Source organism: Protopterus annectens, chromosome 14.part0 (assembly GCF_019279795.1).
Source record: "Protopterus annectens isolate FY-2018-M chromosome 14.part0, PAN1.0, whole genome shotgun sequence".
Taxonomy (NCBI): Eukaryota; Metazoa; Chordata; order Ceratodontiformes; family Protopteridae; genus Protopterus; species Protopterus annectens.
In genome coordinates, this window is record NC_056748.1 from 125,263,530 (window position 1) to 125,290,052 (window position 26,523).

The 26,523-nt window shown below is 39.5% G+C and overlaps 1 protein-coding gene across 3 annotated transcripts in view; it reads left to right on the plus strand.

Moving 5' to 3' along the window:
* LOC122788887 (nebulin related anchoring protein) overlaps positions 1-26,523 on the plus strand; it is a 503,978-nt gene that overhangs the window by 36,668 nt on the left and 440,787 nt on the right. For all 3 annotated transcript variants that reach the window (XM_044055831.1, XM_044055830.1, XM_044055833.1), the window contains exons 3-4: positions 5,850-5,937; positions 7,529-7,633. In XM_044055831.1, coding sequence (XP_043911766.1) covers positions 5,850-5,937; positions 7,529-7,633 — 193 coding nt within the window. The remainder of the gene's footprint in view (positions 1-5,849; positions 5,938-7,528; positions 7,634-26,523) is intronic.

Below are 26,523 nucleotides of genomic sequence, written 5' to 3' on the forward strand. Positions count from 1 at the left end.
TATTTGTATGCTTATATTTATTACACATAGCCATATAACTCCTACTTTCTGTTCAAGCTTTTTTGTCTTTTGTTTATTTTTAGTGCTATAATATTTGCACTGGAGCATTCACCAGGCTTCAGCTGAAAAGGGATTATCTGTTGCCCAGCCAGACTTTCCCTGCAAATAAATGTAATTAAATAAATAATGCATTTTTCTATTCTCCTAAATGCGATATCATTTCAAAATGACTCACTCTTTATTCTTCTAGCCTTCTATCATGGTAACTACCTTACATTTCCTCACATCTTCTAATACTATCTGTCTCTGTCAACCACAGCCTTCATCTAATATTATAAAGTACTGTGTACACTTGAACTGCTTTGTATGCGCCTAACATGAGATCTGATCTTAACAGCACTTATGGGTGCTTTACAAAAGTTTAATAAGCACCCCTAAGCACTGGTAAAATTGTGTTTTGCACCAGCTGCTAGCAATGGACACTGAACAGTGAAGAAAGTAAAACAGCTTTTAAAAGTTGTTCGACCTTCATTCTGTCACACAAATGCGTCAGAAGAAAGTGACTAACAGGCTTTAAAGCTGATATTTCTACACTGGGGCATTTATTTTTTGCCAGTGGGGCACTAATTTTTGCCTGCCGTCTGTTTAACAACACTAAGTGCTTTATCAGCCTTTAAAGGTTTTGAAATCCAGTTAAACACTTCATGTCCCTACACGTTTTATTTCTGTAACTGTTAGTACATGAAGCAGATAAAACTTCATTCACTATAAAGAATTATGATCGGGTCACCAGTCCTAGTCTTTTATCATGTGTGTTTGACATGGATGTTTCCCTCTTAATGTGAATTTATTGGCATCCATGTCTCAAGGGGTGCCTATTAATTATTCGATCATTTTAAAGTTTGAATGTCATGTGGTCGACACCATATGATCGAACGGCGCCGTACAGTGCAGAACGGAAAAATTTCCCTTTTCTGCACTGAAGTGCAATCTTGGAGTTGGTATATTTAAGTAGGGGGGTTGAGGGGGGCGCAGAGCATTTAAGTACTTTTTTTAATTATTTTTTATTATATTTTCGATGTTTCAGACTTCCATCATATGTTGCCAAACATATGAGTTTCGAAGTTTTGAAACTTTGAATATATAATATAGACCCATCTCAAGCACATTACAAATTGCTCATGATCAGAAACCCAGTCATAATCATTAATATCATCCCTGTTTAAGCCACTTTTCAATAGACTTATAAAGAAATCTAGCCTGGCATACTACAATAATATTAACCACTACCAATGAGCTACTATTTCTGTTGTATACACTTCAGTCTTGAAATTAATTAAATATTCAGCTACCTGTAACAATCCATCTCTACAATGTATATCATCATGTTTGTTCTAATTATTTTTCATGTTACCCAATATCAATTAAGGTACATATGATCACAGGATCATAGGACCATAGGAAGTTACTAGGCTAATGGCCTAGGGCCCTCACAAGCTTAACCAATTTCTTACCCTTAATTCCACAATCAGCATCTATTGCCCCTGTCCAAGAGGGACACAGGTGGAACCCCTGGGGTGAATTTACAGTCACCCATCCAATCATCCACACTGCGTTTGAAAAAGGTCAATGAGGTGCTCTGTTTGATATGAACTGGAAGTCTGTTTGGAAGGTGTGGTAACCTCTGGGAGACAAATCTCTCCCTCCAGCAGGTTTTATTAATGTCACATACCAGGTTAAGATCTTTAGAGCGAGTAACCCGTGTACCATTTGACTTTCGGATATGAGGCATTTCTAATAATGCAGGGTCAGAGATTGCCTTATATGCAAGGCAGAGATCACCTCTGAGTAGTTTGTATGAAACAGAATAAAGTGACAGTGATTTCAGACAATCCTCATAGGACAGATGGTGAATATCTTGAATTTTCTTTGTGAAGATCCTTTATGGTTTCTCCAGTTTCTGCAGGTACTTAGAAAGGTACATATCAAAAGGTGCATTGTATAATTAACAACTATAAATTGTCCAGCCATTCAACTGCAACTATTGTTTCTTGCTGCATATATATGACTCTGTAGCTCTTGTATATAACCACTTGTTTATTTGTATGGTTGTCTAGCTGTTCATATAGATCCCCTATATCTCTTATGTGTAATAAATGTCTATTTATATAAATATTTTGTGCCTCTGGTTTGGGTCAGTACTGGAAAAGATCTTTGTACTGGTTGACTTACTCAGTTAACAATGTAAAATAAATAAATATGTAAATAAACATTCTGGGTACAGTATGAGATTTGAGTTGGAAAAGGTGATATTGTGCCATTTACAGTGGGCATTAAGATGAATGATTTTCAGAGCTATGGTTAGAATTCTTTCAGAAAAACATGCTAGGGTCAAACAAAGTTATTTACCCTATGGTGCGCTCAGGTTAGGATGATTGCCTCCACAATTTAGAAGAGATCTTATAGGATGTGCTTTACGGTACTTAAGATAATAATAATAATACCTTGGTAGAAGTAAAGATAACTTAGTAATTGTAAAGGCTTAAGATAATTGCACTTGGATAATGACAATTTGAGTGAAATAGGACTTTGTTTCATCTAAGATACCAATCCTTGTATTAGCATCAGGATGCAAGTAATATAAAAACAAGGAATATTGCTGAGTGTAGGTATGATATGCATTTCTGGGAGATTAAATTGCTTGAGCAGAGAAAGTGATGAGACATAGGAGCCACAGGCAGTAGGAGGAGCCTGTTGTGATTACCTGAGTAAAGCGATGATGAGACATAGGAGTCACAGGTAGTAGGAGGAGCCTGTTGTGAGTTCCTGAGTAAAGTGATGATGATACACAAGAGTCACAGGCAGTAGGAGGAGCCTGTTGTGATTACCTGAGTAAAGCGATGATGAGACATAGGAGTCACAGGTAGTAGGAGGAGCCTGTTGTGAGTTCCTGAGTAAAGTGATGATGATACACAAGAGTCACAGGCAGTAGGAGGAGCCTGTTGTGATTCCCTGAGTAAAGTGAAGATGAGACATAGGAGTCACAGGCAGTAGGAGGAGCCTGTTGTGAGTTCCTGAGTAAAGTGATGATGATACACAAGAGTCACAGGCAGTAGGAGGAGCCTGTTGTGATTACCTGAGTAAAGCGATGATGAGACATAGGAGTCACAGGTAGTAGGAGGAGCCTGTTGTGAGTTCCTGAGTAAAGTGATGATGATCACAAGAGTCACAGGCAGTAGGAGGAGCCTGTTGTGATTCCCTGAGTAAAGTGAAGATGAGACATAGGAGTCACAGGCAGTAGGAGGAGCCTGCTGTGATTCCCTAGGTTTTGCGGTGCTACAGCCTGCGATGTTTGCTACGGGTTGCTTTAACTAGATTATTACAGGGCAGTCCTATTAGTTTCTTAAATAATGCATGTAAATTTGGATTAATTGGTTGGTACTGTTACAGCTATATGGCTTTACTGAGTATCTCATAAGTTCATTTAGTCAGATCTGTTGCTCAACTGGGGTGGTTATGTTTGAAGTGCGGTACAAGTCTGAGAACCCATATAATCATGTTTTGGTTACATCACTCTTCTTATATACTGGCTAAGGATGCTTTAACTTGTGCATTTATTGTTTAAAGATTCTTTTTTGACTGGTATCATGACAATATTGTCTATTTCTTCTGAAGGGGAATGACTTAACAGCTCTTGCCTGTGAACTCTGCTTGAGGTCCCAGTCTTATACAGTGTATCATTTTTCATTGTTTTAGTTTCTTGTTATATAAGTACAGGTACTGTTTTCTGCACCATTTTGTAATCTTTAGGTGAACTTTTTCATCCTGTAAATATTTTGGTAAATATGGGATCCAGAACTGAACACATTTTTCCAGGTAAAGTCTCACTGTCTCTAAATCAGAGTAACAGCCTCTTGTGTTCTACCAGTAATGCTTCTTTATATGCATTCTAGTATTTCAGCAACTATCGCTGTTACTTCTTTATATTGCTTGGTTACCTTGAGTTTATATGATTTTACTACCAAAAAATGAATAGTCTTCACCCACACCTATGTCTTCTTTTCCTTTTCTGCAGAATTATTATTTTACATTTAAAGTTTTAGGACAATTCTCCTAGTATTGTCAAATCATTTTTGACTGAATTTACAATTACATTGTGTGTCCTGTTATTCAGCCCGCACTTTATCTCTGTCAGACTGTCAGTGTAGGACCCAGTGCAAGGTTTTAATTTGCTCATCAAACTATTAGGTGCTACATTGTCAGATGCTTTAAGGCCTAAGGGAGACACATTCATATCCTCTTTATAGTACATGGGACATTCTCCAGTCAATGAATGGAAATCATGTGAACCAATCTTCCTGATTACAACTCCCTAAATTTATAAGACCCTGAATATTTTTACATTTACCACTACTTCTGTGAGATTAAAGTTATGCAGGCCTTTTTTTCACACATGGTATTATGTTTCCTTTGAAGAAACAAGGAGTTAGTGTAGATAGCTAAGGGAGAGTTTGGAAACATACTGTACAGATTTTTGCCTCATATTTTTGGTCTGTTCCCTCATAAAATTTGTGGTTTTCTGGCAAATCACTGAGGACTGAAGTCACTAAATTATATCATACATTTGAGTTTCAGGCTTTATATTCTTCAGTAAATGTATGACAACACAAAGTCTGCTATTCTAGCAACTTTATAAGTTAGAGCAATGCTTAAAATGTGTCCCTATTTCTGGGCCTTTGCCCCCCCCCCCATTATTTTACGCTTTGTCCCCCCATTATTTTACGCTTTGTCCGGATTCCTTGCACTAATAGGTTGAGAGGTACATATGGGGACAAAGCTGGTGCATTGGCTTCCTACCATCCTAAAAACAATTTGTAAACGGTGTCATCTGTAATTTTATTAGGTTTGTTTTTGATGAGTTTTATTTATCCATTCTGCTGTTTGAGGGTCAGGCTTTGAGTTCCCAAAGAAAACCTATTATCCATAACTTTATGCAATTAAAGAGCTCTGCTGGATTTGTCTGGCATGACTTTCCTGTTGTGAATTCTTGCTGCCTTTGTTTCTATACTATGGTGTCTTCTAGATGTTTGAAAATGCTGCTACTGCACAATAAGCAGTGAATACCTATCACCTCCTTCATCACCAATGAATAATAATTAGGTCATGCAAGTTGGGGGTTGATATAATGATTAAAGTGTTTACCTCACAAACACAATGCACTGAGTCTGAGTTTCACTTTTGTAAGGGAAATTGTCTAGGCTTAAAATGGTCTGCAAGGGCAGCTAGCTTAGTAATTACCTATGAACATATAAAGTGACTCTGTGATGTCATAGGTGGCAATTCCATTAATAAACCAAAGAACACAGTCAGCAAACACCTCCTAAATAGTACTACCGATAATTTGCTGCTAATGTTGCATAATTTAAGTGACACCAGAAACATTTTCTTCTAATATTTATGTGTGCTTGTTTGCCCGCGCGCATGTATGTGTGCAAGCATGTGCATGTGTGTTGTGTATGTATGTATGCATGTAAAGAATCAAGCTATGTAAATAACTAATTGTGAACAATATTATATTATTTTATTGAAAACCTTATTTTGTAAAGGTATGTGTTGTGCTGTGTTGTGTGATAAATATATGGAATAGTATCTTGTTTCATTTGAATGGCATAGTTTCAATGGTCACTATTTCTTGAAGCTATGAGTTCATCTAGAAAAAAGTCTCTAGAAATCTATTTTAGTTAAATATTTTTGTCCAACTTGATAAGCTCAGCAAGATTTCTATAGGCTAAGTGGCATGTAAAACAGTTTGAAGTAGGTTTAACCTGTGATATGTTTTCAATTTGCAGACATAACCCCAAAAACAACACCTTTACTAGTGTTTATGAAACACCACTGAACATCCATGCCAAAAAGCAGACAGAAGAACAGAGTGAGGTGAGTATTTTCAGTGAGTACTTTCTTGTACGTGTTATTAAGGAAGTGTTGACTTCTACTTTTTTTTTGGAGTCAGAAACATTACTTTAAGTTCTGTGATGGTACTTAATTTAAAATATTTTGTTATGTAATAAATTATGTGGCACCGACTGTATGTCTTCTCTGGCTTGCATCTATGAAGACAAAGCTAATGTCATTAGTATTAAATGTTGCAGACGTTATCTGTAATCTGTGACAAATGATGTGTCATGAATGATTCTGCAATAAAATAGAACTTTTCTTACTTTTCTTTGCATGGTACAGCTGTCTGCTAGCACTGTTTTGTGAGCTGTCCTCAGGTCTGGAATGAGGCCGGATATGACGTTGGGTACTATTTATGTCAAGAGCCTGTGATGAGACACTTCATTGCTTGCAGTTTTAGTGTGTCTGTCTGCCAGATAAATTTATGACCCAGGGCAGAACACTTCCCTTCCCCCACACTTGATGGTACCTTCTGTCACTTTCAGTCATTGAGTTTGCCGGATCTTTACTTATAAAAGGCGTGAAGCCTGTGTTATGCCAGGGTTTATAGTCACCATAAGAGCTTCATATGAAAGCACTAGTACGTTGTAAAGCCATGTATAGAGTAAAAGAATAACAGATCTCAAGTTTTATTTTTACAACACATGCATAAGCCACATTATAGCCACCATAAGGACTTACAACAAAGGAAAAAGAGATGTTTAATATTGAAGCCATGTATAAATAATCAGCATAGATCTCAGACTTGTGTAAAATACATTACAAACGTTTACGGATAGTATGTTGCACTTAATCATTTCTTTGTTGACTTCTACCTATAAAATAAATTGTAAAAAATAATTCAGTTGTTTGTGTAGTGCTCTTCAATTTGTGACTTTAAAGCACATCCTCTTAAGCCAGCAATGACTGTATGTAAATAGTGGGATTTCAGCTATGCTTACAGCTCTGAGAATGAATGTCTCTCCAATGCCTGGTGGGTATTAGCATTGTTAAAACTGCAGACAGATAACAGCCATATGAAAGGAAGGCGAAGGATAAGGTCTAAAATTCAACAGCATTTTTGAGACAAATGTTCATTAGCTTGTAAAATAAAATAAAAGTGAGGCTTCTTCCTGCAGCCCTTGGCTATCAGAGACCAGTGGCAGTGGTTATCAAAGTAGCCTTTCAACGCTATCATGTGATTTTCGAGGTGGAGGAACAGCCAGTCAATGTGTAGTTTTTTAGAGAACACTGGTCATAAAATTGTACTCTTCAGCTATTCAAAATGTCCCAAGTATCTCACACAGGTACTTCACCAACCTCGGCAAGTCAGGCAATTCTAGTTTATAGTATTCAAATCCCACTACAGCTACCAGTTTGCTTTAATGTTAGTTCTCCCAGGTTAGTTTTTCCACTGTCAGCCCTTACACACGTGCATTCAAAACTCTACATGTAAATAGATGAGTAAGAGCTCTACATCTTTATTTATTTATTTAGTTAGTTAGTTAGTTGTTTGGCAACTGGGTAGAGACTTGTTTTGTGAAAAAAAAGGCATTTGTAAAATTTATTCTGACAGAATATTTATATGCAGATCAAATACAAAGAAGATGCAGAAAAATTCAAGTCTATTTTCCATTGGGATATGAAATCCAGAAATGTGGAACATGTTCATGAATTCTCTGAGTTTACAACACAGGTAAGTGATGGCTATAAATGGCATTTTTGTATTTTTTTCTACAGACATCTGCTACGTTATGAATTAACTGGAGATAAAAATATCTGCCACATTCATTGGCGGCCCATTTGGGAAAACCACAGTTACCCAGATTGCATGCATAACCTCGAGACGAAAGCTATATATAGTGACATCCAATCACTATGTGTTTTCTGCTGCTTTCATTACACAACCTGTCTTCCTGGGAAGGATGGTATGGCATTTTGGGTGAGAATCATGGTTTTCATGAAGTGATATTTCAATCAGCTTGCTACAGTCTGACAGTGTCAATATTCACTGTTCAATATTCATCTATAAATATATATATATATATATATATATATATATATATATATATATATATATACACATATATGCATATATATATATATATATATATATATATATATATATATATATATATATATTAGCCTACACTGGTGGCATAGCATAGAGGGAATAAAATCCATACTATGACAGAGGCAACCTGATTTCAATTAGCAGCTCAAGTTCTTGACATTGCTGGCTGAATGGTAGAGAGGGCACATACTAATGTAAGGTCTATATAATGTGATCGAAGAGTCAATTCAGCGAACAGCATTTTTCAGCAAAAACGCCATTCATTGAACTGTTATAGTGAAATTGTGGTACAGTGAAGATCAGAATATTTGCACTTTCCTTACTGTAGTGCAATCCCGGAGTTGGTATATACAATTAGTGGGGGGTGTTGGGGGCACAAACCCCTCCCCCACAATAGCGAGTTCAAGGTCCGGCATTTTTGGCCTTTAGGCCGTTCAATATTTAGACTATTTGGTGTTCTAATATAGGCCCGCTGAGGCACACCTCCATGGTTTAACACTGTTGGAGGTTGATGAGTCCCAGGGATGCTGCTTGCAAGAGGGGCAGTGCTTTGGCTGAGTCACATGCAGAGGCATGGATGAACATGCTGATGTCATGGGTGGTGAAGACTATGATGTCAATGTCAAGCTGGCCTTTTAAGACTACTCTTTCCCCTTCATTCCAAAATCTCTACTCTCTGGCTGCATTTATGATGCCTACCTCCTGGAGCTTAGGATATGAAATGCTATTAAAGGCCAAGCTTTCCCTGCAAAAGGAGGGCCTACCTATGTCTTGGGTTATGGTAGAATTTCACTGTACTCCCCCTGCCCTTTTAAGGTGGCAGTCAGGGAAGAAGAGAATGGATGGGTTAATGTGGGCAAGGATAAATAACAGTGGCAGCGGGGACATGTGGGTAAAAAACATCAACAAGAGGAGATGAAATGGTATTATTGATGAAATCCAGCTGTTGGTGAATTAAGACCAAGACAGAGACTAAATGGTTAGAAAACTCGTTTTGCAGTTAGCATGTAAGTATTGAGTAAATAATTTTCCTTGCAATGTGAAAAAATGAGAATTTTGATGAATCCTGGTTAAGATACAGTAGTATAACGGAACAAGTAGGATTCTAAGAGAAGCAGTAGGCAGTTGCATGAATTGTGGTGTTGTAAGAGAATGACACTGAATTAAGGCAAGAATTATTCATTTTGGGCTTTAAATTAATGTGGAGTGCATACAGCATGGTAAAATGAAGAGGAGTATCAGCCAAATAAATGAGTAGATCCTGAATTAATAGAAGAAGAATTAATAATGGATGCATTGTAATGAGCAGAAAAAGGAACGGTAAATATGGATTGACTGGGAATCTGAGGGAATAAGGCATTTGGCATTTATTATTAGTAGCTGTAATATAGTGGTTAGGAGAAATAACTATAGTTGTAGACTAAAGAGATGGTAATAGTTACAAACTGTGGGTAGTGGATGACATCCTTGTATTTTGTGTCATATCAGAGGAGCATTGTTGTCTGATGATGCATTGTTCAACTGGGGACTATTAGTTGAACAATGAAAGAAACTAAATGTATGGGGTCAGGAATGGGAAAGATGGGGACTGCAAAGCTAAGAGTGCATATGCAGATGGGAATTGTGAATTAATTAACCAATGTGTGGACCTGAGGCTAAGAGTGCATATGCAGATGGGAATTGTGAATTAATTAACCAATGTGTGGACCTGAGGCTAAGAGTGCATATGCAGATGGGAATTGTGAATTAATTAACGAATGTGTGGACCTGAGGCTAAGAGTGCATATGCAGATGGGAATTGTGAATTAATTAACAAATGTGTGGCCCTGAGAGTTCAAGTGAATATATGTAAGCTCATGATGTCAAGAAGGCTGGAGGATACTGAAAATGAAGGTGAACCTAAAACTGCAAATGACCCATCGGCTATCTGTGAAACATTCAGCAATAATGCTGTACTATACACACTCAGAGGAGACAGACCATATAAAGAAAAGGCCGATATGAATGCATGATGAGTGACTCTGGACACAACCTGCCAATGTACAGGCATCCACTGCAGGACAAAAATGGAGACCACTGGACCTTGCTTATGGTCACTGTGACTGATGTTTTAACCTGTGTACTAACTGACAATTCCCTTCTCTGTATCCCCTACATAGGTTCTCCTACAGTTCTGGAGTGCATCACCTCTGAGACAACTTGATGGAGAACCCATAAGTGAAATGGTAATAATACATCTGGCATCTTCTGGGGACAGCATATTAAAAAAAAAACGTAAAACAGTTGATCAGAATTTTAGCACTTTTTCCAAGCTACATGAAACATTAAGTGAAAAAAATGTCACTGTCTGTTTCAAGGAAAACTCAGAAAACTACACAAAAAATCAAATTATTGTCAGTGTGACAGTACAATAACCTATGAAAGAAATTAGAACTGGCAACCAAAAAACTACAGGCACCAATCATCAGACTCAAAAATCTGAAGATGTCCATATCCCCACACCTATGCTAAAGTACAGAAGTAAGTAAGTGCAAAAAAATAAAGGTTTGACATTTCTGTAATGCAATAAATGATGCACACTTAATTTGGGTAAAGCTTGACATTTCTGCATCTGTGCATCTTCAAATGGTTCCTCTTTACATCATCGACTTACCATAACATTGACTCGCTTAACACCTAGATGACAAACATCGAAAGTTCAAAAGAGTGAATTCCCCAAATAGCAAATTTCACCTCTGGGAAAATAACCACTTGGCAACCACTGATGACCTTTGCCCTTTTCTCCACTGTAGTGTAATCTCAGAGTTAAAATACTTAAGTAGGGGGGGTGTGGGGGGCACAGTCGCCCACATGAGGGCATGGTGGGCGAAGCCCCCAACTTTGGTGGGTTTAATTTAATTTTTTTTTTTTTTTTTATTGTCAGTGGTGGCCGAGTGGTTAGTTTCCTGGAGGCAAAATTAGTCATTCCGGGAGTTCACTCTTTCGAACTTTTGATGTTGTCGTCTTGCCATTAAGTGAGTTGACATTATGGTAAGTCAATGACGTAAAGGCCAGGCTTTCCCTGCAAAAGGAGGGCCTACCTATGTCTTGGGTTATGGTAGAATTTCACTGTACTCCCCCTGCCCTTTTGTTTGACCCCATCAAACAGCTTGGTTTCTGTGAATACAACACAAAGCAACACTTCTTGGACCCAGAAACATTGCAGCAGTCTTAAGTAGCAATACTGACATGACAACCATAGGGAAAACTACCAAACACTAAAGAAATGATGGTCCCAAAAAAAAGACTAAATACCTCCTGTTGTCAGTGTACAGTAGAGTTAGTGGTGAAGAATGCATACAGAGAATTAATTATTTGAATTAGTCTTGTCTTTCAGACTCCCACAGTAGCTTTAACTTTGACCTTGGAAGAGATCAATCATGTCCTACTCCTAACTTCAGACATTCTCAGTAACATCCATAATGCTGTGCAAAGACACAGATGTGGTCCTACTGCCCTTCATTCTCACCCACAACACCCCCAAACATTCCCACTCTGGTTCAAGCACAATTACTGTACTAAAGGAGTTGGGTGGTGGTTGAAAGATGCATAATTTTGAAAAATCACAAGCAAACAATTTTATTTGCACAACATACAGCACACAGTATGTGTTAAAGATATGAACATGCTACAAGTACCCAACATTTGCATAATGGGTGTGACTGCCTTCACATATTTCTCCTCTGTATAGAACTGTTGGGTGAGAACAATAACATACAGATACTTAGTCTGGTGTGGGTATTACTTCCTACATCCTGATTTGGGCTTCCTTTAGAGAAAGACCATCTGGACATGATTAACCTGGTTCTGTCTATGGCATTGTGGTGAGGAACACTGACTACCTTGCCGTTAGAGACCAGAGCCTGCAGTGCTAGAACTCTGCACTCTTTTGCATTTTTAGGTATGCCACACTTAGCAGTTGGCATGAGTTATGGAAATATGACAGGGTATCATGTTTTTTTCAACTGCACCACTCCACTCCTTCTAAGGCTTGCCATGGATATAATTGTGTGAGATAAAAACAGACTAGATGGTGAGTCCATCAGCTTAATGAAGTTGCTGCCATGCATTTATTTTGTATCAGTGAAGCCCAAAGTATTATCAGTAATTTTCTTAATAATGACCATTTCCTTGATCAGAACAGTCTGAGCATGTTGTAATACCTCTTATGCTGATGAAATTCCAAAAAGTGGTCTCAGAAATCTTTTTACCCAAGGAGGTATTAAAAGCACAATGTTCAGAACTTGCATCTTTCAGTTTAATTTACCAAAAATCCCAAAAGTTCATACTGCACTGAAAAGAACATTAAATTTAGCAGCAACTAACATTCAACAGGTCCATAAAATGTGATGTTCTTAGTGAATACAAATGCTGATATCGTGTGGGGCTATAAAAGTATTGACTCTTTCTTGCTGTGAAAAACTGAGGGGCTGCCAACCCAGCCAGCCAGAATTTTGTTAATAATTCTATGTCATTGTAAATATTAATATGATCCACAGGCTGGTTTCACAAATCTAAGAAAACTGTGTTATGTGCTAAGCTTCAAAAATGAAACCACAATGCACCCTGCTAGAAGAAAGCTGATAAGTAAACAATTTCATAATTGTGTATGATCTCAGGCTCAGATACAGGATGTTTAGGCTAGGAAATTCTTTCTATTATCCTAAGACGTAGATAATTACTAGGTTTTACACATAAACTCTCTTTTATTGCTGTGACTTCCTGGCAGGTGCAGATCAAAAAGAAATGTTAAAATTTTGAGTTCTGTGAGCCTAGGAAACATCAGCAGAAGTGTCAAGAATGATGTAATCTGAAATGACTCAGCAGTAAGGTATATTATCAATTTAAGGGTTATCTCAGAAAGTAAGAATAGCATTTTGTATTTATGTCTGAACATGAACACATCAGCTCACCAGCACTTTGTCTTTACACTGTAAGTAGAATTTAGAACAGTGATTTCTCAGAGATAGATAGAAATAGTAAGATTAGTCTAGCTGTTTTCTATATTTAAGTGAGACTAACCTACAATGTTGTTTAAAATGTTGTTGTATTTTCCTGTGATTTCTGAACTCTATAGTGTCAATGTGTTGAATGAATAAGTATTGTCTTGTGTTTTTATAATTTATTACTAAATATTTTAAACTTTTCAACTGTGGCTGTTTTGTGTAAAGATAATTTAAGATCTGAGAGTTCTTGCATGTATTTGGTGATATTGTATAGGCCACTCCTAGATAGCCTTGGCCACTCCTAGATAGCCTTCAAGTCTCAGTCACACTTACCATTTGGATAACAGTAATATTGTACAGTAGAATTGAATGTCTTTTGGTAAGGGCCTGTAGAGTAGCTGATAAGAGTAGTTGGTGGCAGGTGGTACTACCGTATAGTCTAGGAAGAAGGGGGCATAAGTCGAGAACCTGTGCCTGCCTTCCCCAGGAGTGTCTGTGTGTTTATATATAGCTCAAACCTCAAAAGTGTGTGTGTGTCAGTTACTTGGGCAGGGACACAAAGAACTGGTTGGACAGAGAGGGTACTGGTGGTTTTGGCTTGAGTACTCAGTTGAGATCAGAACCATAAAGCTGTGCCAGTGGGGAATCTTATTGGGCATCTGGAGAGAAAGGGAGAAACTAGCCCCGGACTGATTGTAATCTCTGTGTGCTCTTAAGGGAAACTGTACTTTACTGTGCATGAACTTGTTATCCTCCCAATGGGGACACCCCTCATTAGTGCTAGTGGTGAGGATTGAGGCTCCTTGATTACTGGGCCAGTGCACGGGTGTCACATATTAATTGGTGGCAGTGGTGGGCTATCCCCATCAAATATTAATTGGGTGATGGTGAGTTAGCCACATTACATATTAATTGGCTTGTAGTCGTGTGGATAGTGAATTCCTGTAGCTTGTGTACAGTGATCGTTGAATGTGTTTTTGTAGTCTAAATCAGCCAAGCAGTGAACATTCAGAGTTTAGATCACAATTGTTTTATTTCTTTGGTTAGCTTGGTTAAGTCAGGGAGAGCATGCAAGCATGTCAGCAGAGGAATATAGTAAGCTGACAGGCAGCCAGATGGCTGAGATGTGCCAGGCTAAAGGACTGGTGCATGGACTAAAGCAGACATGATTGCAGATTTGGTCACAGCTGCATCAGAGAATAGCAATCAGGAGGGTGATCAGACTGACCGTGGAGATGTGCAACACTCAGAGAATGGACAGCTCAACCTTTTCTGCAGAGGAATTAAAATCCATCTGGAGCTAAAGAGACTTGAGTTGGAGGCCAAGCATTTAAGCATTTGGAAATAGAAGCAGCAGAGACACTGGGGTGTCTAAAGAGTGAGGAAAATGAGAAATTGAGCTGTCTGTAGGCTGAGGAGAATGAGAAACTGCTACGCCAGGAAGCTGAGGAGAAGGCGAGGCAGAGGCAACATGAAAAGAAGATGTTGAGTCTTCACCAGAGTCATGGAGGTAATGGGGAAGTGAGTAACTGAACCCCAGAGGCAACAAAGATCAGTAAATTTATTCCACGGTTTACAGAGGGGTATACTTTTGATAGTTTCATACATATGTTTGAGAGAGTATGTAAACACTTTGATGTTGACCAAAGACTCTGAGTATGATTCCTGACCCCCTTACTCCATGGTAAAGCTGTAACTGTCTTGTCCAAACTGTCTGACAATGATTTTTTAAATTATAATGCTGTAACGAACTGTTTGCTAGAATTTTCCAAGCTAACACCTGAAACTTATAGGAAAATGTTTTGTAAGCATAGACGCAAGGCAGACGAAAGTGTGTGTGAATATGTTGCTTAACTAAGCACTTATTTTCATAGGTGGGTGAGTGGATGTCAGGTCACCATGTTTGAAGGGCTGGCAGACCTTTTAGTGAGGGAACAAGCCTTTACCACTTTGCCTGAGGACATGAAGATCTGGTTAGCTGATAGACAATGCTCTACTTCAGATGAGTTGGGGAAGAAGGGAGACCTATACCTAGCAAACAGAGCAACACTGCACAGGAAAGGGACACCCAGTACTGCTCATGGGTCTAAGAGAACCAGAATGCCCCAACAGAATCTGCCAGTAGCAGGAGAAGCCACTAGTCCAGGTATATGTTCTGGATCTAGAGTTAAATGTTTTAAATGCAACCAGTGGGGCCATGTGGCATATAGAAGCCCACAGAGGCAAGAGGGGAACAAAAAGAGAGATAGCCAGTAAGTGGGAATGACAAAATGCCAACAATAGGTTGTCTTGAGACAAAAAGGGTACCAAATTACCACAACAGGTTATATCCTATCATAGTGAATGGCAAAGAGACCATTGCTAAGAGACACAGCCTCTGACATAACCATTGTGAAGCCTGCAATGGTTACAGAGGAGCACTACTTACATGGACAGTCTATTCCAGCCAGAGCTTTAAGAGGGGTCCCATTCCAAATACCTATGGCTAGGGTTCACCTTGACTGGGAGGGTGGAAAAGGAAGCCAGCAAGTAGGTGTGTTTGAAGATATCCCTGCAGATGTCCTGATAGGGAATGATTTTGATAATGCAGTACCATGTGCACATGCAGTTACATATAGTCAGGCTTGGAGACACGCATGTGCATCTGGTAACCTGGAGGAGACCCAGACAGACTGTGCACTTGCAGCCAGGACTGGTGAGTTGGTTACTTCAGGGAGGGAGCTACCCTCTAACAGTGACACCGAAGGTGAGCCACAGTTGCTTCTGGGTACTAATGTTAGACAGAGTGACTGTGAGGGCAGAAGTGAGTAGTGGTACCAGGGCTGACAGTGAGGCAATGCTGTCAGGGGATAACAGACTTCCTGTGGAAGGGGCACTGGGAAGGGGTACAAAGAGAGAGTTGAGACAGGCACAGCTTTCAGATGCTACATTACAAGGCCTGAGACAGGTAGCTAGTGAGGCACCTGATTCTCAAGGAAAGGGGGATCTGTATACTGGGACAAAGGATTACTGTATAGAGAGTGGACCCCTGAGGGAGTGCTAAAGGGTGAGAGAATACAGCAGTTGGTAGTGCCAAGAGCCTACCATCTGGCACTTCTAGCCATACCCCATGATATTCCTTTTGCAGATCATATGGGCATAAAATATACAAAGAGACATATTATGGATATCTTCTATTGGCCTGGAATTTCTAGAGATGTAACAGGGTACTGCAGGACCTATAAGCAGTGCCAAAAGGTAGGCAAGGCAGCAGACAAGGTGAAAGCTCCTTTGATACCTTTGCCTGTGATTGAGGAGCCATTTCAGTGGGTAGCTATGGATATTGTTGGGCCACTGACTACCCCAGGTTCCACAGGGAAAAAGTATATCCTAGTGGCAGTAAATTATGCTACAGGATACCCTGAGGCAGTGTCTTTGTCCTCCACTGAGGCAGAAAAGGTGGCAAATGCTTTGTTACAGATTTTCAGCAGGGCATGTTTCCAAAAGAAATACTGATGACAGAGGTGCCAATGTCATGTCAGACCTGCTGACTTGTATGTGGAACTACTGTGGGGTGAAGCACCAAAAGACCACCCCTATCATCTCCAGACTAATGGTCTTGTTGAGAGGTTAAACTCTACACTCAAGTCCATGCTATGGAGATTTGCAGACCAGTGTAAGAAGGAGAGGGACAAATATTTTCCCCACCTGTTGTTTGCTTACATAGAGGTTCCCCTGGAATCCACAGGTTTTTTACCCTTTGAGTTGTTGTATGGGCATAGGGTGAGGGGGCCTCTAGACTTAATTCATGATGAGTGGGAGGCTGAGTGTGAATCCCATCAGAAGTCTGTTGTGGCATATATCCTTAACCTAAGGACAAGGCTCAGGGAACTCATGGGCTTGTCCCAAGAGAACCTGGCAGAAGCCCAACAGCAGAAAAAGGTCTAGTATGACAGGAATGCTTGACCTAGAGAGCATACTGTAGGGCAGCAGGTAATGGTTCTCATTACTGTCAGACACAACAAGCTGCAGGCAGCCAAGAAGGAACCCTATAAGGTGGTAAGGAAGGTCAGTAATGTTAACTACATGGTGGAACTGCTAGGCAGGAGGCAGGGGCACAAAATGTACCATGTTAACATGATGAAACCTTACCGTGATAGGGAGGCCCTTGTGCTGAGTATTTGCAGTGGACTGCAGGAGGAGTTTGAGGGAGATATGGTCACTGATCTCCTCAGTAAGGCTCGGACTGACACCTCAGTGGAAGGGGCAGCAATGTCCCAGCAGCTATTTCTTACCCAGGTTCAAAAAATCTGATCAGTGTTACAAGAGTCTGGGGACATGTTCACTGGGAAACCAGGGTGCACCCACCTGGTGCAGCACCAGGTGGATACAGGACCCCAAAGGCCTATTAGGCAGGCCCCTTATAGGGTGCCTGAGAGAGTCAAACAGACTCTGAGGGAGGAGATACAGGAAATGTTGGAACTAGGGGTAATTCAGGAGTCCAACAGTCCCTGGGCCTCCCCAGTGGTCCTGGTGCCAAAGAAGGATGGCAGCACCAGGTTCTGTGTGGACTACAGGAAATTAAATAGTCACACAGAGTCGGATGCTTACCCCATGCCTAAGACAGACGAAGCCCTAGAGCAGCTGGGTGGGGCTAAGTATCTTACCACCACTGATCTTACTAAGGGTTACTGGCAGGTCCTCTTCCCAGTGCTAGAGAGAGGTCAGCCTTTGTGACTCCTTTTGGCTTGTATGAGCTCACAAAGATGCCCTTTGGGATGAAAAGAGGCTGGTAGATAATATCCTAGCAGGAGCAGGAGATTTTACCCTTGCTTACCTAGATGATATGGCCATCTACAGCCATTCCTAGCAAGAGCACCTTTAGCATGTCATGGAGGTGCTGGGCAGACTACAGAGGGCAGGGTTGACATTAACCCCAGAAAATCTCAAGTGGGTATGACAGAGGTCTCCTACCTGGGACATAGAGTGGGGAGTGTTGTAAGATCAGGCCAGAACCTGCCAAAGTGGAAGCCATTCAGGCATGGCCTGCACCTGTTACCACAAATCAGGTCAGGACATTCTTAGGGATAGCAGTATACTACAGAATGTTGGTCCCTAGTTATATTACCATAGCTGCTCCTCTCATAGACCTGACAAGGAAAAACAGGCCAGATAAGGAAGTGTGGATCCCAGCATGTGAGCAGGCATTCCAGAAGTTTAAAGAAGCTTTGGGAGGACCCCCTGTGTTAGCCAGCCCAGTTTATAGCAAATAATTTATTGTGCAGGTGGATGCTTTGAACCATTGGTTGGGGGCTGTACTTAGCCAGATTTCTTCAGAGGAAGAAGAGCACCCAGCGGTTTACCTCAGTCGAAGACTCCAACCCAGGGAGGAGTGCTATGCTGCTGTAGAAAAGGAATGTCTAGCCATAGTGTGGGCATTACAGAAACTTCAGCCTTATCTTATGGAAGGAAATTCACTGTAGTTACAGATCACAATCCCCTAACATGGTTACATCAAGCCAGCCAGCAAAATGCCAAGTTCCTAAGATGGAGCCTAGGGATGCAAGCATATATGTCAGTGCAGCACCACAGTGGGATTAGCAATGCCAACACAGATGGGCTCTCAAGACAGGGAATGGGGTAAGGTATACCCAATAGACCTAACCCTCTCAAGCAACATTTCTCAAGGGACACTTGAAAAAAGCTTGAGTTCTTAGGGGAGGAAGAAATGTAAAAAAAACTGAGGGGCTGCCAGCCCAGACAGACAAAATTTTGTAAATAATTCTATGTCATTGTAAATATTAATATGATCCACAGTCTGGTTTCACAAAAATAAGAAAAATGTGTTATGTGCTAAGCTTCTAAAATGTAACCACAGTGCACCCTGCTGGGAGAAAGCTGATATGTAAAGAATTTTACAGCTGTGTATGATCTCAAGCTTGGAGACAAAATATATGGGCCAGGAAATTCTATTATTTTAAGACATATATAATTACTAGGTTTCACATGTAAAGTATATTTTACTGCTGTGACTTCCTGGCAGTGCAGATTGAAAGGAAATGTTAAAATTTCAGCAGAAGTGTCAAGAATGATGTAATCTGAAATGACTCAGAAGTAATATGTATTATCAATTTAAGGGCTATCTCAGAAAGTAAGAATAGCATTTTGTATTTATGTCTGAACCTGACCACATCAGCTCACCAGCACTTTGTCTTTGCTCTGTAAGTAGAAATTAGAACAGTGATTTCTCTTAGAGATATATAGAAATAGTAAGAATAGTCTAGCTGTTTTCTATATAGATGTGAGACTATCCTACAGTGTTGTTTTAAAGTGTTTTCCTGTGATTTTTGAACTCTCTAGTGTCACTGTGTTGAATGAATAAGTATTGTCTTGTGTTTTTATTATTTATTATTAAATATTTTAAACCATTAAACTGTGGCTGTTTTGTGTAGAAATAATTTAAGCTCTGAGTGTACTTGCATGTATTTGGTGATACTGTACAGGCCACTCCTAAATAGTCTTCAAGTCTCAGTCACACTTACTATTTGGATAACAGTAACATTGCACAGTAGAATTGAATACCCTTTGGTAAGGGCCTGTAGAGTAGGTGATAAGAGCAGTTGGTGGCAGGTGGTACTACTGTATAGTCTAGGCAGAAGGGGGCATAGCTGGAGAACTTGTGTCAGCCTTCCTCAGGAGTGTCCGTGTGTTTGTATGTAAATCAAATCTCAAAGTGGGTGTGTATGTGTGTGTGTGTGTGTGTGTGTGTGTGTGTGTGTGTGTGTGTGTGAGTTACTTGGGCAGGGACACGAAGCACTGGTTGGACAGAGAGGGTTCATGATGAAGTCTTTGGGACGAATAGTGAATATTAAATTTTAGCTATGCTAATGAGACAGATAGTGAATATTACATTTTAACTACACTAAAAAAACTCTCTCAGCTTCTCCAGTGCTTTTCTTGGTGGATTTTGTGGTCTAATTTCTATTTTATTTATTTTGCATTTGTTTATTGGAATCATCTAACTAGGCATCAAAAAGCCCCTTTTCAGCAGAGGACTTGGAAGAAACGCTCCAGAAAGTTAAAAAGTTACATCATTACAAAATCATTCTTTTCACTTATGTATTCACAGAAGTCACAACTGAAAAGAACATAGAAATATATTTTACATAAATATCACATAACTCAGCACTAAAAAATAAAAAAATAAATAAATACAGGTACATTGCATGTTGCGTTTCCAGAAATGTATATATTTGTAAAAATACAGTTCTATGTAAATTGTAAATCATGTGATTTTATATAGCGTGATAATGGGGTAGTAAAGAAAGAAAATGGAGGAAAGAAAGTTGAAGAGCAGTAGTAGTAGTAATAGTAGTAGTAGTAGTATCAGTAGTAGTAGTAGTAGTAGTAGTTGTAGTAGTAGTAGTAGTAATAGTAGTAGTAGTAGTAGTAGTAGTAGTAGTAGTAGTAGTAGTAGTAGTAGTAGTAGTAGTAGTAGTAGTAGTAATAGTAGTAGTAGTAGTAGTAGTAGTAGTAGTAGTAGTAGTAGTTGTTGTAGTAGTAGTAGTAGTTGTAGTAGTAGTAGTAGTAGTAGTAGTAGTAGTAGTAGTAGTAGTAGTAGTAGTAGTAGTAGTAGTAGTAGTAGTAGTAGTAGTAGTAGTAGTAGTAGTAGTAGTAGTAGGTGAATGTAGGAAGAAAGACTGAGTGTGTAAAGGTGAGAAGGGTAATCTTGGCAACACAGAGAGAAAGGTAGTAAAAATAATAGTGAAGTATAGTATAGTATAGTATAGTATAGTATAGTATAGTATAGTATAGTATAACATGGTGTATGTGGATGCTTGAAGGGACTAATAGGACAAATGTGTCCCAGTTAGTATGTGTGAGATCGCTCGCCTTAAGCTTTGTTCTACAGGGTGATGATACACTAATGATAAACTGCAGCTAAACTTAAGACATATGGCTACAATCATAAAAATTCTACTCAAATGAAAAGAAACACTAATTTAAAATAGTGTATGTTATTATATTAAAAATAAGTATAATAAGAATTAAATCTCAGAGGTGGTCGTATCAATGTGCCATATCTGCACCTTTTCTCTGGCTTTAGAAAGGATATCTCTGGCAGCTGAGAGTCTGTACTGGTGTTGGTAGTATAAACTTAGTCTCTTTTGGGAAACTGAAGTTCAGAGGAAAAGGCAACCTCTGGTCCTGTAACCACCAAGCATTTTTGAATGGTTTACTATCATTTTGTCATTCAAACTGTGAGTGAATTATCATTTCTATGAACCATAGAAATGAAAATCGTCTGCAGCGAAAAACAAAAATGTCAAACATAGAAGTGATGAATGTTTGAATTTGACAATTCGAACATTCACCACACTTCCGCAAATGGAATTACTGTGCAACACACAGTAAAGAATGTGTTTGCAGGGGGGCAAGCCCCCCTGCACCCCCATGTGGGTAGGATGGCTGCACCCCCCATACCACCAGCTACTTATATATACAAACTCCGAAATTGCACTGCAGTGAGGGGAAAATGCTACATTCCTCAATCCCCACTATAGTGTGAGCTGCATGAAAATGTAAAATGTCACAACAGCGAATGCTGTATTGCATTCACTGTTGTACATTTCTACATTTCATCATTGGTTCTTTCATTTCTATCAAATGGGCTGTTTCGGACTAATGGAAATCTCACAAAGTTCAATTGTCCATTTAATAATAAACCTTTTTGAATTTCTTTTGTCATCTTCTCTGTTCATTTATTTTCCAGTTTACTACATAATAAAGTAGGGTAAGCCACCTCTAGTAGTAGACCCATAACAAATGGTGTACCCCAAGGATCGGTCTTGGGGCCTCTACAGTTTGGGATATACTTTTCTGAGGTGCAAGCCAAAACCAGTGGTCTGAGGCTGACCATGTTTGCAAATGACTGCAAGCTGGGTGCTGTCGTAAATTCCCCTAGTGATGTGAACATCCTCCAAGAGGGCCTTACTCAAAGTAATGACTGATGCCAGAAACATGGCTTCAAACTGAATGCCAAAAAATGCATCATTATCCCCTTTGGGGAAAATGTCATCCCCACTAACTATCACATTAATAACAATGTGCTAAGCATGCAATCAGTCGTGAGGGACTTGGGCATCCAGGTTAATAGCAACCTGACTTTTCACCACCACCACATTGCCTCCATTGTACGGAAGGCTTTCTACATGGCCCACCTCATAAATAAGGGTATTTCATGCAGGAACATGGAGGTCATAACATCCCTGTACTCCTCCCTTATCAGACCCATTATCGAGTACAATGTCCCTTTCAGCATGTACCTTGCCAAGCACATACAACAGTTGGAGAGACCACAGAGGTTCCTGACTAGGAAAATCCAGGGTCTCAAACACCTATCCTATACAGATAGGCTAAAAGCCCTGTCCCTCTACTCAGTCTCATACAGACTGCTCAGAGTTGACCTGTGTCTGGCATACAAGGCCATTTCAGATCCAGCCTTGATGGAGTTGCTGCATATCCATAAGACAAACTCCTCTCACGCAACCTGCACACAAGGCCTTAACTTGTCTGTGACATTAATAGAACTTGCTGGTGGGATAGATTTGTGTCCCAAAGACTCCTCCCATCTGTGGAATAGACTCCCTCTCCATGTCAAGCAGAGTACCTCTCTAGCCTTCTTTAAGAGGAACTTGGATTGGAAACAGAAAATATACCCTCGGGACCGCACCTGTGTCCCTGCTGGACAGGGGAAACAGGTGCTGACTTTGAGAGAACATGGGAAAATTCTTTGCTAGGCTTATAAGGGCTTCCAGGCCTATAGCCTGCTATCATCCTATGAACCTACAAACCTATAATGGACATCAGAAGTTCATGTTAAGTGTTCACTATCCTCCTGTTACTTCTCAGTTTTTGTCCTTCCTTGACCTATATTCTGAAGGACCTTTAAGTCTTAGCTGTTCAGATTACCACAAATTTCATTTGTCTGTGTGCATGGTCTAAGCTGTTTTGTGCCATTATTATATCATGTATGTAAATATATGAGCTGCTCTATCATACTGAGCCTTTCATGTCCGCTGTTCATATTTCCACTTATGGCATGAGTCGGGATAAATCAGGTACTGGTGTCAATAAAGCTGATGATGTTAGTAATATTGTATGCAGCCACTGTCCCATTACTCCTAAGACTGGAGAAAGCACACTGGCTACAGTGGAGCATTATGTACCTTGAACAGAGCTAGGTATCAGTCCTGGATTCCTGCTGATGCACATTTTATTTTATTTATTTATTTGATTGTTTGGATAATTCATTTGACCTAACCATTATGATGCAGGTGCTTGGAGTTTGATGTAATGTAAATGATCTCCCAAGCGCTGGCAAAGCTGACAAAGTCATGATTTTTAAATTTCAGCCTGTTGCCTGACACAGTGACATATGGAACGTTGAGGGACAAATAGTCTTTTGTATTTGGATGGCAGCCTTGGGTAAAGTTGCAGTTAATTTTATCACCTCTGCTAGGAGTAATAGTTCGCAACTGGCAGGTATCGGAACTTCTGAAACTGGAATAAATCCTCTGTCACAGTACAGTACACAAGGGTTTTTCTGGGATTTCATGTGGCAACATCTCTTCCATAGGCTGCTATGATGTTTAAAACTCATATTCCTGTCATTATTTTCCGATTTAAAACCTCAAAAATTAATCAGTGTGATTTGTCAGAAAAACAAAGTTTTATGAAGAGCAGACAAAAAATATAAGGCAAAAATCTGGACATTCTGTGAAAATATGGACAATTGACATGTGGTGTGCTTCTGGGAGCATGAATCACATGTGCTACTCCAGGTTTAAACTTTCTACTATATTCTTCAAGCAAGCATCCCAAGCTCATTAAGAGGATTTTAGGATGTACAAAAATATCTGTTCTGATATCTGGGGTCCTATTTCTTTCCCTCCTGCCCAGCATTGCTCCAATATTATGGTTCTGTGATCTGACCATATGGAGGGTATTGTGCTGGGGTTTAGCTCTGCAGGAACTCTTCTTGTTAGCTCTGTGACTCTGAACTAGACTTCATAATACTATGTAGCTGACACTGTGCTCTGTAATACTATGTAGCTGACACTGTACTCTGTGAAAAAATTCCATAATACTACATAGCTGATACTGGACATTGTGGATTTTTTTAATCGTACCCAACTGCTCACAAGCCGTGCCACCTAATATCTTGGCTTTTTAAGAAGAAACCATATGAAGTAATAGTTTGAAGTCCTAGTACTTGTTTATACATTTAAGGAAATTTGTAACTTTGATGAAAACCTGTTCCTTGAATATATTTGCAAAGTGAGCATGAGAAAATCAATGTGCCTTTTGTACAAAGTACTTTCAATTAATTCACATTCAGTTTTTAGCTCTTATCACCTATAATGGGCTTGAATACAACCTATTGACCAGTTATTGACAATTTCTCAGTCCAGCGATTATTTTACAAAACTCAGAACTCTCACAGAATAATACATCCACAGCTCACAGTTCAATAGCCTCCATCACCAGTATATTCTTTGATTATAAACTTGCAACCTGAATGTGCTCATACTAGCATTTTCACTTTATGTATCACTTTCACTTTATTTTATCAGTAATCTTTGCATTATATGTACTAGCAAACTGATTCAGAGACTTATTTTTCCATCAAACAGTATTAATTATAGGGAAACCCATCATCATGGCTATAAACACATCTCTTACTGACTATTTTGTCATATGCTGTATGTGATGCCCGTGCCCTGGCCCAGCAATCAAGGAGCCTCAATCCTTACCACTAACGCCAGAGAAGGCATCTCATATATGAGGGAAAGGATGTCAAATACACACAGTAAAGTGCAATTTCCCTTAAGAGCACACAGAGATCACAGTCAGTCCAAGGCTGTTCACTCCCCTGCTCTCCAGGTTCCCAATTATACTCTCCACTGGCACAGCTATATGGTCCATATCTCAGCCTAGTGGGCAAGTTAAAACCTCCAGAACCCTCTCTGTCCAACCAGTGCTTCAAGTCCCTGCCCAAGTAGATCTCACACACACACACACACACACACACACACACACACACACACACACACACACACACACACACACACACACACACACACACACAAACACACAAACACACACACACACACACACATACACACACACACACACACACACACACTTTGAAATAGTTTATACAACCACACAGACACTCCTGGGGAAGGCTGGCACAAGTTCTCCAGCTGTGCCCCCTTTTCCCAGACTATACAGTAGTACCCTGCCACCACCCACTAATAATTATCAGCTACTCAAAGGCCCTTAAAAGGGTGTCCGATTATTACTGTGCAATATTATTATCCAACTGGTAAGTGTGGCTAAACAGTCAAAGCTTATTTGGAGTGACTTGGACAGTAAAGTCTATAAATATGCAATATACTCTAGAGCTTATATTATCTCAACACAAAACAGTCACAGTTGAAAGGTTTTAAAATATTTAATAATAAATAATAAAAACACAAGACAATACTTTTTACTACACAGTGCTAGTCAAGAGTTCAGCGATCACTGAAAATACTTAAAATAATTCAATACTACAGTTCTGACATCACAGAAAAAACCCTTAGTCTAATCTTTCTAGTTTCTAGCTATTTCTAAAAGAAAACACAAGTCTAAGATAACTTACATAAGAAAACAGGCAGAGTGCTGATGAGTTGGATGGTCAAGACAAAAATGCTTAATGCCTTCTGATTCTCTCTGTTTAAATTGCTATCTTCAGTCCTGATTCCAATTACATCAATTTTTTTACACTTTCCTGGGGTTCTCAGGCTGACAGTTACTACATTCTTGTTATCTTGCACCTGCAGGAAACTACAGCCATAAAAGACAGTCCATATGTAAACCCTAGTAATTATTCCTTAAGTTAATACAATAGGCAGGACACTTCACTCCAGACTCATCGACTCCAAATTTTAACTTCAAAGGAACAGACATGAAATAATTTTAACTTCAAAGGACAGACAAGAAGCTTGACTTAGCTTTCTTTACAGCAGAGGGCAAAGTTGCTACATTGTTTTAAGTTCAACATTTCACAGCATATTCTTTCATTTAAGAAAACAAGCTTGTAGTTCAACGTTTCACAGTATTTTCTTTCAATTAAGAAAAAAGTCTGTAGTTCAACATTCATATTTACAAATGACAGAATTATCCGCACAACTCTATCTGGCTAGGCTGGCAGCCTTCACATCCTCCCCCACCCCCCCCGGAGAACTCAAACTAGTTTTTCAAGTGACCCTTGAGAAACGCTGCTTGAGAGGGTTAGGTCAATCTGAGTATACCTACCCCATTCCTTGTCTTGAGAGCCCATCTGCATTGGTATTGCTACCCCCACTGTAGTGCTGCACTGATATATCATATGCTTGCAACCGTAGGCTCCATCTTAGCAACTTGGCATTTTGTAGGCTGGCTCTGTTTAACCATGTTAGGGGGTTGTGATCTGTCATAACAGTGAATTTCCTTCCATAC